Source organism: Schistocerca serialis, chromosome 2 (genome assembly GCF_023864345.2).
Source record: "Schistocerca serialis cubense isolate TAMUIC-IGC-003099 chromosome 2, iqSchSeri2.2, whole genome shotgun sequence".
NCBI classification, from domain to species: domain Eukaryota; kingdom Metazoa; phylum Arthropoda; class Insecta; order Orthoptera; family Acrididae; genus Schistocerca; species Schistocerca serialis.
Genome location: NC_064639.1, coordinates 865,609,956 through 865,628,668, shown reverse-complemented (window position 1 = coordinate 865,628,668; position 18,713 = coordinate 865,609,956). Strand labels below are relative to the sequence as shown.

Below are 18,713 nucleotides of genomic sequence, written 5' to 3'. Positions count from 1 at the left end.
AGTACCAGGATTCGAACCCCGGTCTCCTGCTTACTAGGCAGATGCGGTAAATGCTGCACCACACTGTACGTGATTCATATATGATTAATAAATCACCTACACCTGAGGTGGAGCCATGATTAACTTCAATTCCCTTACTTATAAGGTGCTATGACAGTACTGAAGAGCCTCTTCAATACTGATGCAAGTTTAGAGGGGGAATAGCAATGGGCTGAGGCATGAATTGAATCTGTAATGGGGAGGGACATATACTAGGGTAATTCGTATAGCTGGTAGTTGTAGTGCCAGTGTCCGCAGCTCGTGGTCGTGCGGTAGCATTCTCGCTTCCCGCGCCCGGGTTTCCGGGTTCGATTCCCGGCGGGGTCAGGGATTTTCTCTGCCTCGTGATGACTGGGTGTTGTGTGATGTCCTTAGGTTAGTTAGGTTTAAGTAGTTCTAAGTTCTAGGGGACTGATGATCATACACGTTAAGTCCCATAGTGATCAGAGCCATTTGAACCATTTTTTTGTAGTGCCAATGTGACAAAGTGGTTAGCGCATCAGCTTAGTTAGGAGGAAACCCTGGTTCAAATCCCACACAGGTACAAATTAATTAATTGTTTTAGCCTACATCATTATCATAGATAAAGGTAAGACTCAACATATCTCAGGAATATCAGCTGTATATGTAGGGGGGTATATGAGCCAGAAAATCGGGGAGTTTTAGAATTCTGGTAATTTTTCACTGTTTTGGTTTTCAGTTAAATTTTTCTAATTTTGATTGATAATAACTGATACTCTAACAGCAATAAAAATGAATGAGAAAATAACATCAAAATAAAACTTAAGTACCAAAGAAAATGTACAAAAACAAATGTAGTGTACACACAGGCATCTGCTGATAGCAAAATGTTTCAAAAGCTTTAGGATGAAGACGACAAACTGCTTTACATTTCTAGCAGGTTATGGGAAAACATTGTGAATGATGGATTGAGAAGCATTACTTTCAAGGTAAATTTCCTTTTACATGAGATGAATTATGTTAAATGAGAGAATATGTAATGACAAAATTTCTTAAATTGCGGAATGTTTGACTCTCATCGAAACTTAACACTCTGAGAACCAACCACTTGGGGAAGTTTCTGGCCTAGAAGATCAGCTATTTATGCCATTATGTAAAATTTTGCTGGCACATTTACGTTAGGTATATCTGAAAGGGTAACACATGCTATAAAAGACCAAGCTTCTAGGTTACTTTTTTGTATTCATTTTAGTTCTTTTGTAGATTACAAACTAGGCAATAATGATAGCAAAAAGTAAACTTATCCTTGAAAAAAAGTACTTGATGAGTTCTTGAGCAATTTCACATGTAATTTGCTTCTCTATGGAAAATTTGAAGTACTTGTTGGAACATGTATTCAGCCAGGTAAGCCACGTAATGTTTGTCACTCAGCAGTGAAATTTATAATCATGCTTTTCAGAAATATGTAGCTGCTGCAGTTTCAGCTGTGCTCTTACAATCCTGTCTAACAACACAATTGAAAAAAAAAAGCAAAAAGTTGTGATGCCAGTATTGAAGGTGACAGCTTAGTTTTTTTTAGCTATACTGTATGTACATTAATTTAAACCATTAACGTTTCCTGTTGGTGTGTTCATGGTACTTGACAGTGATGTTGCTGTTGGCTGATGACATCACGTGTCCTATACTCTGAATATCTGCTGTCATGATCACGTGACATGAGCTATGGTTGACTGACAGAAGCACATCGCAGTCTTGATTTTTTCTCTTAGGAAATTAGTGGGCTGTGTTTGCTAGAAATCATATTTATATTTTTCTAATACCAAAATGTGCAGTGTACGTGTTGCTGCATATTAAAGATCTTTCTAAAATATGTGTTATTTTGCTGGGTTTTAGTTCCTAAAATGCAGGGAAGTTTTACACCAATGTACCATTCAAAGGATTGATAAGTTTTACAGCTCTGAGGGAAAGTATATTGTCGCTTAACACTGAAGACGTGATCTTTCACCTGGAAAAATGTGTTTTTTCACCCGCTAAATACTGTAATCAAAATACTAACTTGATCTATTTTATAACTCGCCACCAATATTAAATACATGTCGAGAGTTATTGGAGTATTAAGGAAAGAAATTCATGCTGATAAGATCATTTGTGTCTGTGGGAGAGTTCATAGTTATAGCACTATTAACAAAAATGAACTAAATTATGAATAACATTTTTATAGTTGTTTAATTAGAAAAATAATCAGTTCATTATATTACAGGCCTTATCCTCTTTCATCTGGTGTATCACAAGTGTGACTTTCAACCTTGGATTCAGTTGTTACAATTCACTGTAAACAATAATGGTAATAATGTCAATAACTTTTTAAGCATTAAAGCTTCAGACATGGATTTATGTTCAGTTACCTCATCCCACCACCACAGTTCCAAAACTCTCTAGCATGCTTTTAACCAGTTTTAATGTATTTTCATTAAAATAATATTAGTGATGACATTTTGAGTCTCAGGTCCCTCCATATTATCTCATCCCATGACCGTGTCACAGGAACACGTCCCTCTTCGTGCCTGGAAAAAACCTGATGACCGCTGGGCCTTGTGGCTTGTTAGCCACCTGTACTTCCACCCTGCTCACCTGTCATAGCTGTCTGACAGTTGGCTGCCCCAACAAACAGTCACACCAGTCCACAGCTGACCTCAGTCCGTTCAGCGGCAGTCAAACCAGCTGTTTGTAAAGTCATAATATCTTACCGAGAACCCAAGAAAATTCTGATCCTACATAAAATCATTAAGGAGGCTGCGATCTTCTATCCAGTCACTTCTATATGGTGTGGCAATAGAAGACAGCAAAAGAAAAGTTGAAGTTTTAAATTTCCCGCTTAAGAAATCATTCAGGCAATAGGACTCTTCAGTCATACCATAGCTTGACCGCCACACAGACTGCTATAGAAGTAGGCACTGAGAAGCAAGTGAAAGAGATTAAAACTTGCCAGGTCCTGATGGAATCCCAGTTCGGTTTCACAAAGAGCACTGTGCAGCATTGGTCTCTTACTTAGCTTGCATTTATCATGAATCTCACTCCCAGTGTAAAGTCCCAAGCAATTGGAAAAAAGTACAGAGCGAGGTTGCGCAGTGGCTAGCACACTGGACTCGCATTCGGGAGGATGACGGTTCAATCCCGTGTCTGGCAATCCTGATTTAGGTTTTCCGTGATTTCCCTAAATCGCTCCAGTCAAATGCTGGGATGATTCCTTTGAAAGGGCACGGCCGACTTCCTTCCCTGTCCTTCCCTAATCCGATGAGACCAATGACCTCACTGTCTGCTCTCCTCCCCCAAAACAAACCAACTGGAAAAAAGTGCTGGTGACTCCTGTATGTAAGAAGGGTAAAAGAATGGATACACAAAATTATAGGCCAGTATCCTTAACATTGATTTGCTGCAGAATTCTGGAATATATTCTGAGTTCTACTGTTGTAAATTTCCTTGAGACAGAAAAGCTTCTATCCACAGATCAGCATGGATTTAGAAAGCATTGTTTGTGCGAAACTGTTTGCCCTTTTCTCACAAGATATTGTGCAACTGTAGATGAAAGTCAACTGCAAACTGTGGATGAAGGCCAACAAGCAGACTCCATATTCCTAGATTTCTGGAAAGATTTGAGATTGTGTCACAATGCAAACAGTTAACAAAGGCCTGAGCATACAGAATAGGTTCCGAGAAATGTGTGTGTCTCAAAGACTTCTTAACTAATAGAACCCAGTATGTTGTCCTCAATGGTGAGTGTTTATCAGATACAAGGATATCATCAGGAGTGCCACAGGGAAAGTGTCATCACTGAGTGAGTGTAGGAGGACACAGGACAAAATTTCTATTTAGTGTGCTGAATGTAGAAAAATTCAAGTTAATGTGGGGATGATGTGGAAAAACAATATTGTAATATTCGAATACATTAGTTGTGATGTACGGCTTCATACACTCACCTCAATTAAATACGAAGGTATAAAATTGCAAAGTGATATGAAATGGAACAGTCTTGTAAGGTTGGTAGCAGGGAAGATGAGTGGTTGACTTTGAATTATTAGGAAAATTTTAGGAAAATGTAGCTTATCTATAAAAGAGACACATATAGACATTGGTATGACCTATTCTTGAGTTATGCTTGAGTGTTTGAGATCCCTGCCACTCAAAATAAAGGAAGACGAAGCAATTCAATCTATAGATGTAGATTTGGTGAGTTTAGAGAAAGATTATTAAAATGTTAAGCATAATATGCTTTTAGAAATTCTGAATGTTACAGGAATAAAATTCAGGTAGCGAAAGGTTTTCCACTAGTTTTACAGGAACCTAATTCCAATTATAAGAGTCGAAGAACATGAAAGAGAAGTGGTGGTTGAGCAAGGAGAGAGATAGGTTGCAGCCTATCTCCTGTGTTACTGAATCTGTACATTGAGCAATCAGTAAAGGATCACAAGGAAAAATTCAGAAAAGGAACTAGATTGAGGAAGGAGAACTTTAGGTTATGGCAATGACACTAAAATTTTATCTGAGATTGCATGAGGCTTGGAAAATCAGTTTAACAGAATTGATAGTGTATCACAAAGAGGATGTATGATGAACGTTAACAAAAGCATAACAAAGCTGATGGAGTGTAGTGGAATGAAATTGGGTGATGTTGAAGGAATTATCTTGTGAAATGAGACACTAAAGGAACTAGATGGGTTTTGTTATTTGGTTAGCAAAATAACTGGCAATAGCTGAAGGAGAGAGGATATAAAATGTAGATTGTAGGTAGCAAGAAATTTGTTTATGAAAAATAAAAATATCTTAATGTGTAATGTAAATATAAATGGTATAAAATATTTTCTTAAATTATTTGTCTGTAGTGTAACCTTCTACAGAGGTGAAGTATGTAAAGTACATAGTAAAGACAAGAAAAGAGTAAAAGCTTTGCAAGTGTTGTACTATAGAATAATTCTGAAGATTAGGTGGGTGGATCATGTAACTGATGAAGAGGACTGAATGGAACGGAGGAGAAAATAAATTTATGGCACAACTGTACTAGAAGAAGTGATTGTGGGAAGCCATGGGAAGGGTGATATTGTAGAAGGAGACCAATAGAATGGATATTAATTGCCATAATTACACGAAGATAAAGAGGCCTGTTTAGCACAGACTATCACCAAGGGCTGCATCAAATCAGTGTTTGGGCTGAAGACCACAACATCAGTAATGTCACTGGTTAAGCTGTCCATTGGTTTTATAGCTTAGTACCTGACTTCTTTCTGCACCCTACTTATCCTGAATGATGCATAGTGTAGTCCATTTCTCCTTCTAGTATTATGTTTATGAATTTTTAATGTTGGTTTCTAACTGTGGTAATTGTAGACTACAAATATCATGAGGCAGTAAATGTACTGCAAGGTCATAATCATCTTCAAGAGATTCTATCATAATCACCACATATTACACACTTGTGTGCAGTAAACGTGTTCTTCCTCTATGATAAGCTGCCCCAGAATGTGATGTCGAAAGACATTCATTAGTGGATAAGTAAGTCAAACTTGTGACATTTTGATCTCCAGAGCCTGCTATTACCTGTAAATGTAATAGTTCAGAGATTAGATGCTTGAGAAGATCTAAAACATGTGACTTCCAGTTCAGGTTCCTTTCAATATAAACACCCAAGAATTTAGTATATTCTGTTTTACTGATTTTCTTTCATACACAATGTCTAATGATATGGTCAGGCCTTTGCAATATGTACCGAATTGAATTTTATCTGAATTCAACAACAATCCATTTAGAGAGAGAATTAGTTAGTAAATTTCTAGGAAATATTAATTACATCTTCTCATTTCTCCATTAGGTTTGATTATGATGCACACGACATGAGCAAAGAAACTATTTCAACTTCTTGGATGCACACTGGCAGCTGATTTATGTATACCAAGAACAAGACTTGGTACACAAATTATTCCCCTCCGAAGATTCTGTTTTCTTACATACACTCCCAGGTTCTCTTGTTTTGACACTGCAGTCTGTCAGTTAAGCGTTGTTGTATTCAGAGTGAACTTTAATTTTCTATATCTATTAGCAATATTTTATTACAATTTGACTCAACTGTCTAGGTTGGTGGTTTTAGGTTTGGGGTTGGTGTGGTTAAATGATTGTATCCCTCAAGATCAATGTTTCCATGAATTATAACAGTGATAGGACAGAACAGTCCATGGGCATATTGCAGGTTCTCAATGTAAAATAGGTACAATATTTTGGCAATCAACCATGTCACCATCATCAAGGAATGCTGACAAACTCAACATAACTCATGATGGTGACTGGGTTACCCGCCGAAATATTGTGTCTGTTTGCACCAAGAACTGCTGGTATACTTTTGGACTTTCATTTCAGAAAAGCACTGGGAGAAGCTATGAACCACTATAACAGTGTACTGCTGCTGTAAATGCAATATTTGATCTCAGCCTATGGTTCTGTACATTTCCTTATGACTCCCAATTTCAGAAAGTTCCGGAATTTGAAGCAGTCCCAAAAAGCAGCAGAGCTTCTATAATACAGGGTATCCATAAAGTCTCTTTACAAATTTAAAAAAAAAATTCTACAGGAAATTCAGATACATGCAGTTTATTACAAACTGATTCATGTAAAGTCTTTTTTCCTTTAGTTCTTCTTCTCCTCCTCCTCCTCATCCTTCTTCAGCCTTTAGATATCTACTCATGAACATAGGCCTCTTCCAGATATTTCCATGCTGATATCTGCTGGGCACTCTCGATCCAATTTTTTCCCCGCATGCCGTTGGATGTTCTCTTCCCACCAGAGGGTGTCCAATACTTTTCTTTCACTTCCTTGGACACCTGTACATGGGTGTTTTGGTCCATTTGAAGTTACTCCTGACCAGTTGTCCTGCCCAACACCAGTTCAGTCTTGCTATTCACTCAGCAATGTTGTTGCTGTTGTCTTCAGTCTGAAGACTGGTTTGATGCAGCTCTCCATGCTACTCTATTCTGTGCTACCCTCTTCATCTCCAAGTAACTATTGCAACCTGTGTCCTTCTGAATCTGCTTACTGTATTCAAATTCTACAGTTTTTATCTCCCACACTTCGTTCCAGTATTAAATTGGTGATCCCTTGATGTCTCAGAATGTGTGGCTAAACTGTTTATTGTTCATGTTTTACTTCTGTGCATGGCTACATTCATAAATTCTTTCAGAAAAGGCTTGCTGACACTTAAATCTATACTCGACAGTAACAAATTTCTCTTCTTCAGAAACAATTTTCTTGTCATTGCCAGTCTACATTTTGTATCCTCTCTACTTCAGCTGTAATCAGTTATTTTGCTGGCCAAATAGCAAAACTCATCTACTACTTTATGTGTCTTATTTCCTAATCTAATTCCCTCAACATCAGCTGATTTAATTTGACTGCATCCCATTATTGTCACTTAGCTTTTGTTGGTGTTCATCCTATATCCTCGTTTCAAGACAGTGTCCATTCTGTTCAACTGCTGTTTCAAGTCTTTTGCTGACTCTGATAGAATTACAATGCCATGAGCAAAATTCAAAGTTTTTATTTCTTATCCCTAAACTTAAGTTCCTGCTCCAATTTTTTTCCTCATTATGCAGACTGATAAGATTGGGGATAGGCTACAACGCTGTCTCACTCCCTTCTGAACCACAGCATCCATTTCATGCCGATTGACTCTTATATCTGCCATATGGTTTCTGCACAAGTTGTAAATAGACTTTCACTCCCTGTATTTTATCCCTGCCACCCTCAGAATTTCAAAGACAGTATTCCAATTAACACTGTCAAAAGCTCTCTATAAGTCTACAAATGCCATAAATCTAGGGTTGCCTTTCATCATAGACCCACATTCATCTCCTACTCTCTTTGTCCTAGATGCTGTCTCTGAGACCCATTGCAGGCACTGCACTCTCCATGCACGCTATATTGCCTTCTGACAGACCCAGAGTTGGTTTGTGCTGCTTGTTGTAAGTGTCAGTGTTTTGAGCCTGCATGTTGTTACTGATAGGATGCATGTGTCATAAAAGTTCCTCTTTAAATATATATGAATACTCAATTTGTGGAGAATGTAACCAAGTTTCCCATATGCCACCGCTACCTGAATATCGTTTCCTAGTTGGATTTTGTGGCCCAGATAAAAGTCTTCATTTACTATTTCCAGAGGAGACCATAACACTGACATGGCTCATGACTTTGGTCTTTTCAAGGTTGATTTTAGTGTCACTGCTTGGGAAGCCTCTTTAAGTTCTTGGATCATTGTTGACCATTTATGTTGCTGCTAAAGAGGATGATACATCTGCCAACTGAAGATGGTTGAAATATTTTCCATTTGTGTTGATATCTTTCTGTCTCCAGGATACGCACTTGAATACATCCCTCAGAGCCCAGGGAACAAGTTAGGCGAGATTGGGTCTACTTGTCTTTCACCTCTTCTCACTGGAACCTTCCCGGTGATCCAGTCTTCCATTATTTTCACATGTAGAGTGGCATTCTCATAAATGTAGCAGAATATGTTGTTATATTTGTAGTAAATGCAGGCACTTCTTATAACCCTCATTACTGCTCAGGTTTTGATTGCATCAAATGCCGGTAGTTTTTGAAGGCTATGTGATATCATACCTTGTAAACTCCTCTATCAGTGTGCACACTGCTTGGATATGGTCAGTAGTATAACCGTTTTGTCAGTTCAAGCACAGTAATTTATGACATGTCATCCGAGTCTCCCCCACCTGTCATCCTTATCAACAATTATTACTCCGCTCCCCATCCCCTGTCAGACAACTCAGTTAATTAGAATAATTTATTAGCGTGCTCTAACCAGCTCCTTCCCTCCCCCCCCCCCCCCCCCCCCTCTTTCCGGCATGCAGGGGAATTAGTTTGTTTCACAAGTTCTTGTTTATGTTAAAATCCAACGCTGGGAGCCCCCCTTTCCCTCCCCTACCTCTCTACCGTATTCAAGGGTACTTATCCTGTTGGTTCCCTCAAGGGCAAGATAGCTGCCTCAGTGATGTCACACTCTAAGACGGCTGCATAGATGAATTGTCATATAAGTAACCGTAGTCTATTCTAAAGAAAGGTGGGTAATCCAAGTTAAAAATGAACAGTTAAGTACTGTGTGATCTACCTCTTGAAACAGTAGGTAACATTTTGGTTCGGTGTAACACATTACAGCTTTTAAGGGCTTGTGTCTAGCAGTATTTATTTATTGGGAGACCACAAATGCACTGCTGGACCCACGGTCTAATGATTAAACATTTAGGAACGTTCGTTCACTGTTGCAGCATTTTTATCTTTTTGTGCTGTACCGCAACAATTATATACGGGGTGTTCAAAAAGTCTCTCCGCAGTACCGCATGATTGTTAGCCGGGCGTGCCGATGATTGTTCGCCTGCCTGGGGTTACTTCCCTTCAAGCGAACTCTCCCAACATTCCACTGTTTCGTTTATCACAGCCAGCGTCAGTAGTATCGTTCGTGTGTTCTTACGTGTTGACGTGAACGTTTAAGTTTAGTTCCTTTGTTTCGTTTTTGTCACTGTTAAAATGCTAACCATTGAAGAACAAGTGTTCAAAGCTGGCGGTAAATGGCCTACACAGTTTCAGTTCGTCAAACATTTAATTCTGTTTACCCGGAGACAACACTCCCACATCACGATATTGTGCGAGATATGATTCACAAATTTCAAAGTACGGGTTCAGTGACAGATGCACTGAGAAGTGGTCGTCCTAGCGTTTTGTCTGAGGATAAACTACTCGATATTTCCGATAAAATGTCCGTGGTCCAAACAAGTCAGTAAGAAACTCGCCCGGGAAATCGATGTTAGTGTCGGAGCGGCCCACGCAGCTTTAAGGAAAAAATTAGACCTTTTCCCATACAAAGTGACAGTCGTGCAAGAACTGAAAAATAATGATCATGGCAAGAGACTGCATTATTGTCAATGGTTCAAAAATTTCGTTCAACAAAATGGAAGGTATATTCTTAATGAAACGTTTTTCACTGACGAGGCGTGGTTTCACTTACCCAGGTAGGTACATAAATTCGTAAAATTATCGTATGTGGAGTACTCAAAGCCATTATGTATTCATGAGGAACCACTTCATTCTGTGAAAATAGGAGTTTGGATTGCAATTTCTAGACGTCGGATTGTGGATCCCATATTTTTCAACGAAACAATAAACGCACAACGATACTGCAGTGATATTCTGTACCCATTCATAGGAGAACTTGAGTTAAGTGAAATACTGAACGGTTATTTTCAACAAGATGGTGCAACCGCGCATACAGCTCGTGTTTCAATGTCACTGCTTGCTGATGTTTTTGGCGATCGCATAGTTTCACAGGGACTTTGGCCTCCACGATCGCCTGACCTAACACAACCTGACTTTTTCTTCTGCGTGCAGCGAAAGCAACTGTCTATAAAAACCGTCCAAAATCCATCGATTAATTGAAAACTGCAATACCTACTTTCACTGCTTCTGTTACAGAAGAAATGTTACAGCTTGTGTTTGGAAACATGATAAGACGAATTGAATTGTGTATTCAGCAACAGGGGGGGGGGGGGGGGACACTTTCAACATTTAATGTGGAAATTTATAAATAAAAATGAATATTAAATAAATTAATAACTTGTATTTCACTGAGTTTCATTTCGGTATATTCACTGCGGCATACGGCACGCGTGGCTAACAGTCATACGGCACTGCGGAGAGACTTTTTGAACACCCCGTATACGGTATGTTGCCTGGAAATGTTTGATGCAACAGCAGCGCACTTGCCTCGCACCTGTGGCACTGATGACCTTGATGTCGCCTCCCCCACTCCCGTTTTTTGCTTTCGTATGCGAAGGGAACATCTCACGAGCCCTGGACCAGCATACCCCACAGAAACCGAATATTACGCACATTTTCACCCCCAAAAGATGCTTCTAAAACTTCAGTTTTTTGATTCATCATTAAGGCTGGACCCAGTTAATGTTTGATGTCATTTTAGGTCATACATTGCTGGGTGTGGAATGGGGAAAACATGCAGGAACAGACAGCATCTGCAAGCCTAAGTGTACGTTTACACTGCCTGCGATGCGATGCGAAGCATAATGGCCAAAGCGATGCAATACGATGGAGCGTTCACATTGCACACGATACAGCGCGCGCGCGATCTAGCCAGCAATTGAGCAGTCTCGGCACGATGTCGTGTTTCCTCGGCCCAGTAAATTCTTTTTTATCAGAAAACAGTGCTCTGAGAATTCAGTGCAGTCGTGAATGGGTGTATGAAATCAACAAGGAGAGGAGGGCTTTAGGAGAATTTCATCATTTGTACAGTGACTTGAGGATAAATTTTGGAGTTACTTCAGAATGAGTACAGAGACATTTTATTATACAGTGTCATCTGCTTCAAATAGATTACAGAAGCAAAACACAAATTTCAGAATGGCTATTACCCCTGAAAAAGTAATGATCACCATTAGGTAAGTACAATATTAAGTTTACAGCAATCATTTTATTATGAAAAATTTACAAATTGTGATAGATTCAAACTTTCTTTTAATAAATTTTGACATAGTTGACAATGAGAAGTAAAATACATCACAGTTCACTCACTTAAGTATCAAAGTTTTCAGAATCTTGGTGGCTTGAAATAACAATGTCATCAGGTTCAATTTCAGAAATGACTATTTCATTCTGCGGATTTCCAGCAATTACGATTTCAACTGGATTTTCAGGTGCATAGGGTGACATCAACGAATGTGCAGTGGAAGTGGTTGATTGTTCCAATTCTTCCAAAAGAACTTGCTGAATTTTTACCCTGGCTCTCAACTGAGCTGTGGTGATAGTTTTCGCATTGCTGGCAGCAAACTCACTACAAAATGATAGCTGTCATCTTGCGTTTCTGATTTCGACATTTGTTGCTCAATTAGCTTCAACTTTTGCTTCTCTATATTTAGCAACTCAGAGTTTGTCGATTTCTTGGATCTCTTGTTTTGGTTTGTGTGTAGGGTGGGTGAGGGAGGAGGCATCGAAACGCTATCCTCTGAACTTACAGACACTCTTGAAGAGCTGGCTTGGTTGGTTTCATCAGGTGAAACTCTCTCTTTCTCTGTAAGAGCTGGTGAAAATGGTACGTCGTCGTGTTGCGATGCTGTTCTTTTACTGTGATGAACATTAGTCTTGGTCTTCCGGGGCGTCATTATGTCAGTCAGGAAGGTCATTAGCTCGAACCACGGCCAACTGGATTGGAAAGGCGGCATGCCACCTTCGTCTCCTGAACGTTCAGCACGAGTTTTTTTGAGTTCTGAGCGGAAATTGTCACGTAGGCTCTTCCATTTATTCTTCAGTTCCTCGCCTGAAAATATACACGTGAAATTCCAAAATGACAGAGCAAACAGTAGTGCTTCAAGAAGAGCGAGGAGTGTCAGAGAGGCCTTCAAAAACTATGCCAACAGTCATTAACGCAAATATATTTCATGTCGAAATTATCAAATACTGTAACTATTGTGAACGTCATTTCATTATCAAAATACTGTAATAGTATCTATACACAATTAAAATTAGATAATAAACGAAGTTGTTTGTGTTATTTATTTCTTGGAGTCTTGTAGCTATTTATTTTACTTTTTTGTACTTACTGTCTGTTCCACAATCTTCAGCTATTTCATTCCATTCTTGACGAACAAAATCCCTATTGTAGTAATATTTATTTTTCTGGTCCCACAACACAGGGCGTTCACGCACACTGTTAATTAGTCTTTCGATGTCCATTGCAAGCAAGCAATTACTTCAGACGCAAGCGCAAACAAGCAATCGCTCCAAACACTCGCGCGAAACGCAAACTCGGTTGCGACTACAGCGGAGTCATCGCATCGCACCGCATCACATCGCTCGGCCCAGCCTGCATTCTAAACGGGCACCGCTCTGTTGCCACTGTTAAACCAAGCCTGCCCATTGTCACGCGATTTCAGCGCTTCATCGCTCCGCTCGGCTCGGCATCGCATCGCATCGCGGGCAGTGTAAATTTAGCCTAACACCACTTGCTGGGACAGTGTCTGGCTCAGCCCCTCTACAGACGGACTGACTGCCAACAGTCGCACCGTGCTTTTCTGCGAGTCACCTTGTCTTGTTGTAGTGTGCGTACACATACAAAGGATGGTGATTATGTTTGCAATTGCACTGTCATATTTTATTCTCAACAACACACCTAATGAGTGGAACATTAAACAATTACACAGATTTCATCTGTTCCATTAAGAGTGTATCCCATCATCAACTGTGTATTGTATAGTAACTTTACAGTTCCTCATTGAAATTAGTAATAAATTATACATTGCTTAATGTGTTTTATGTACTTAATAACGTCTTTTCATTAAAGAGGGTACAGAGTCTGCATTAATGAATTTTCTACACACACTAACTGGTGAAATGTCATTACAAACCTTTACTTTGGGAGCAACAGTGTGTATCTCATGTGTAGAAGGCTGTCAGAAAGGTAAACCAAAGACTGCATTGTGTTGATAGAACACATGGGAGATGCAATAAATCTATGAAAGAGACTGCCTACACTACACTTATCAGATCCCTTCTACATTATTGCTGTGTGGTGTGGGATCCTTATCAGACAGAGTTGATGGAGTACATTGACAAAAAGTTCAAAGTAGGTTAACTGGTTTTGTATTATTATAAAACAGCGGAGAGAGTACCATAGGTATGATGCGAGACATGGAATGGCCATTTTGGTTCACTATAATGTATGGTAGACTTTGATATCTGTTTTATCTTAACTAAAAGTAGATTTTGACAAATACTACAGACAGTTTTGACGTGGGAATAACATTGTTTACTTTGGTACAAAGATCAAATCATTCTCGTTGCCAAGTGCACTTTAAGCTTTAAGTTTGATCATCCAACACACAGACAGGAAGCATGCCACTCAGTTCCTGTGAAGATGACATAGTACCATTCCATTAGACAGAAGGCTGTCCCAGCCTAAATCTGTCACTGACTGGGTAGACAGATATAACAATGAGAAAAATAACACATTACAGTCAATGCGAAATTCAACACCCCACAAGATTTCCTATCACAGATCCATTTTACATAATATTAACATGCAAGGAAAGGAGAAAGCTGTATATTTTAGACATAGGAGAGACAAGATGCAAAGGAGAAGGCAATAAGGAACTGAGTAAAGGTTACATATGGTAGTGGAATTGAACAAGGAAGGAAAATGGGAGTGAGAGTTGTTGTGAGGGATGGTCTAAAAGAAGAGGTACAAAGGATAATTGGCTGCATAATGATGACCAGAATAATGACAAAAAGAAGAAGTATGGAGGTGGTTCAGATACATGCCCCTCAATTGGGCTGTACATCTCAAAAGGAGGAGAATTCTGAGGAAGAACTACAAAAGCAGTTGAATAGACAAAGAATAATAGCCATAAAATACTTGAATGCACGTGTAGGGAGTGAAAGGCATGGATATGGAAATGTACTGGGAGCAAAAGGATGTAGATGGGGATTTAGAAACGAAGAAGGAAAGAGATTGCTAGAATTGTGCAAGAGAAATGGTTTAGTGATAGGTAACTCCTCGTTTTGGAAGAAAGAGAGACACAAAGTAACATGCTACAGCAGGAATCTTGCATAGAAATCTTTGGTGGACTATATGTTTTATGATTGAGGAATGAAGAGGAGTATTATGGGTATAAAGGTACTTCCATTTGAGGCATTGGCTAGTGATCACTAGCTATTGGTGATAAGTGTGAGAATCATGAACAAATGGAAGAAGACATAGAACCAGGAAATGAGAATCAGAATACAGAAACTGAAGGAAAAGAGCATCAAGGAAGAATATCAGGAGTTTATAAAGGAAATGTTACCACAGGATAAACCAAAAACAGGAGAAGAGGAATGGGAAAAATTTAAAAATGCTGAGATAGAAGCAGCAGTAGCTGTGAGTGGAGAGGACAGTTGGCAGAAAATGGTGAAAAGAGATACAATGGTGGGATGAAAGAGTAAAGGAGGTAGTGAGAAGAAAGAACAAGGCCTTCAGACTGTGGTTCTGAGAAAGGACCGAATTAGGAAGAGAGGAATTAAAAAAAAGGAAGAAAGAAGCAAATAAGAAAGTGGCTGAGAAGAGATGAAAGAGTATGGAAGAACGAACAAAGATGGTGGCAGAAGATAGCAGAGGAGGTAAGATAGTATTATATGGAACGGCCAAAAGTAAGAGGAGAGGTTTGAGAGAGCAAGCAACAGTGATGGGTAGAAATGGGGAAGAGGTTAATAACAAAGAGACACTGAAAGTAGTGTGGAAGTAGTGCTTTGAGCACTTACTAGATCCAAACAGACTTAAAGATGAGGATAACAGACTAAAGGAGGTAGAAGTAAACGGGGGGAGGGGGGGGGGGCGAGTGGAAAGGACCTGACATGAAAAGAAATGGAAATACACTGGATAAGGTGAAAGGAGGAAAGACACTAGGTATGGATGCATGTTGAAATGGTGAAGACAACAGCGGAGGTTGGTAAATACTCACTGTATTGTTTGGTGGGGGGATTGTGGAATGAGAAGAAGGCTCCGCTCCAGAAATTGGAAGAAAGGGAATAGGGAGAACTGCAGAAACTACAGGGGAGTTAAGTTGATACCAGACTGTGTCAAGGTGTACAAGAAGATCATGGAGAGCAGAAACTGAATGAGTGTTGAGAACAAATTGCGAGAGGAACAGCATGGCTCAGACCTGGTAGGTCAACTGTATATCTCATATTTACAATGGACAGCTCCAGGAGTATCACTATGAATTGGGGGGGGGGGGGGGGGGCGCTTGTGATGGCCTCTCTTGATACAGAGAAAAGGTAATTGAGAGCATCTGCTGAAGAAAGGTCTGGGAAGCACAAGAAAAAATCGAGTGGAAAAAGAGACAAGAATCAGAGTGAAGGGGATATACTGTGCAAGTCTGTGTTGTGTGAAAATGCGAAATGAAAGGACAGGTGGAAAGTGTCAAGTACTTGGGAAGTGTGTTAGAGGAAAATGGAAGAAATGAGGATCAGTTTAACGTGGCAGACAAACATCAAGGCTAAGACGCCAATATTCAGTGCACAGCAGGAGGTCTGTGAGCCTGCAGGAGACGACTGCAATGGGAGATTACTAGGCTGACTACCAGGCTGATGTGGCAGACAAAAACTAGAGAAGACATAATGAAAACAACAATGTTTACAGATGACTTGATAATCAGCGTAAACAGGGACAAGGTGGTTCAAGAACAACTACAAGCTTGGGAAGAAACTGTATGGAATATAATTTAATGTAAAAAAATGTGAGATCGTGGTTATAACTAGAAAGAAAAGTAGACCAGCTAGTAGAATAAGGAAAGGAGGTGAACAACTGAAGAAGGTGGAAAGTGTCAAGTACTTGGGAAGTGTGTTAGAGGAAAATGGAAGAAATGAGGATCAGTTTAACGTGGCAGACAAACATCAAGGCTAAGACGCTATGGAGATTTAGGAAAAACGGAAAATAAGAAGATTTCCAAGAAGATACATAAAATGGAAATGTGAAGGAAGTGATCAAAAGAAACACCAAGGGATAGATAGATGACTGAAGTAATTTGGAGGAGTGTGCTGAAAAAGGAGGTGAGGACTGGGCAGAGTGAACGCAGAAAGATGGTGGGAAAACAGGACTAGATGGCGAGGCTTATTTTTCATATGGACCAGCCTGAGCCTGGAAACTGGTTAAGATGACGATGAATGGCAGATGGGGAGGGGGGGGGGGGTCACCCCAGACTTCTGGTCCTCATGGGGCCTCTGAATCTTGCGGCCCTTGAGATTTCGAAGGCAGCCCAGAACCAAACTATTTTTAATCAAATCCCAAACAGAACCAAAGTACATGCACTAAATAAGAGGGCCCCTATGTCTATGCAAAATACACACAAAGGAACTGATCCACCACCAAGGAATTATCTGAATGGGATGGAAATCAGTTGATGTGTCATACATGTACAGACAAACAAATGATTACCATTTCAAAAAACAAAGAATGATTTATTCAAGAGAATGAGCTTCACTATTTGAGCAAGTCAATAATGTTTCAGTCCACCTCTGGTCACGTGAGATGTGAACACATGTCACTTTGACTTAGCATGCAGACGAAATGTAGAGGCACGATTGGCTATGACCACTGTTGGCAGGTGATGCTGGTTCTTCTCGAAGAGGCCGCTGGAGTCTGGCATGTGCACAGAGTGACTTTTATGATGTTGTTGTTGTTGTTGTTGTCATCTAGCATGAACACAGTGGCACGCATTGCTGTTGTGCACACAGAGACTTGTGTACAACCAAAAGGGGAGTAATGCATGTGTCTGGCTCTGGCAGAGAATGCTTAGGGGTATGGCAACCCATCTGTTCCATGATGGCATGTGGTCAGGGGAGTGGCCAGTTACTACACTCTCGCCCCCTCCCCTTAAAGATATGACGGAACCAGTGGATGCAGATGTTTGAAAGGAAGGAGGAGATGCACAGGGGGGCAGAGAAAGGGCCTCGGGTAGTGGCGTGATGCAGGTGCCAAAAGTGAAGGGTGGGCATGAGCATATGAGGAGTACAAAGGGCAGAGAAGAGATCTGTGGCACAGGGGTGCAGAGAGAGGAAGCCGTTGGAGGCAGTGGTGTCTATGGTGCACATGGAAGGAATGAACTGGAATGTGCAAAGAAAAGGAGGAAGAAAACCAGTGCCTGAAGAAGGCACAGAAGAAAACTCATGCAATGATGAAATGCAAAAGGAAAACAGAAGATCTGTCCAGAACATTGGCATTGGACTGAGGAATAAAAGGTGTAGCAATTTCACACAGAGAATTGTGGACCCAAGGCCCAAATTCACAAGCAGCCCCTGGTGCAGAAGACTACAACATGTGAGTGGATATGCACTGTGGTGCATGTAGGAGTGTGGTGGTGCATGTAGGAGCATGATGGTGTTCATAAGAAGGGAACACAGTTGATACTGAGCACTACCCTTGGAATGAAGGAAAATCATGGCTGCATCCATACAGTGAAGTGACAGGATGAAGAAGGCAGCACTGGGTTTATGACCATAGGGAATGGTGACTGGGCAGTAGATGAGGTTGGGTGTGATGCTGAGTGCCCTAGGAAGGTCGACGGGTGCCTCATTACCAATGTGCAGCGAAGATCCAGACGTGGAGTCACCCTTGAGTAGAGAGTCAACCATAGCTGCATCACCGCACTGGATTAGCCGAGCGGTCTGAGGCGCTGCAGTCATGGACTGTACGGCTGGTCCCGCGGAGGTTCGAGTCCTCCCTTGGGCATGGGTGTGTGTGTTTGTCCTTAGGATAATTTAGGTTAAGTAGTGTGTAAGCTTAGGGACTGATGACCTTAGCAGTTAAGTCCTATAAGATTTCACACACATTTGAACATAGCTGCATCATCCAGGGATATGACTTAGCAGCATCAGGCACAGCTGGTGGAGGGCAGTTGCTAGGCAGAACAGCACGGCAGAAAAGATGAGAAGTGGACCTGGAAAGCAAGAGACGAGCAAAGCCATTGTCAGTAAAAGGCAACTTACCCGCCAAAGGCAGCAAGAGAAGATGTGGTGCAGCTTTGTTGAGAAGCTTCCCAGACTGGAGAACAAGAAGTGCAGGGAGGTTCAGGAAGTCTCAGGGATGATGGCCAATATTCAGTGCACAGCAGGAGGTCTGTGAG

The 18,713-nt window shown here is 40.5% G+C and overlaps 1 protein-coding gene across 1 annotated transcript; it reads right to left on the bottom strand.

The window, feature by feature from the left end:
- Positions 1 to 11,711: 11,711 nt before the first annotated feature.
- Positions 11,712 to 12,903, bottom strand: LOC126456471 (uncharacterized). The gene is made up of 2 exons (XM_050092221.1): positions 12,657 to 12,903; positions 11,712 to 12,373 (listed from the first exon to the last, which is right to left on the bottom strand). The coding sequence occupies exons 1-2, from the start codon at positions 12,787 to 12,789 to the stop codon at positions 11,844 to 11,846; spliced, it is 663 nt and encodes a 220-aa protein (XP_049948178.1). The 5' UTR covers positions 12,790 to 12,903; the 3' UTR covers positions 11,712 to 11,843.
- Between the last annotated feature and the right edge of the window lie 5,810 nt (positions 12,904 to 18,713).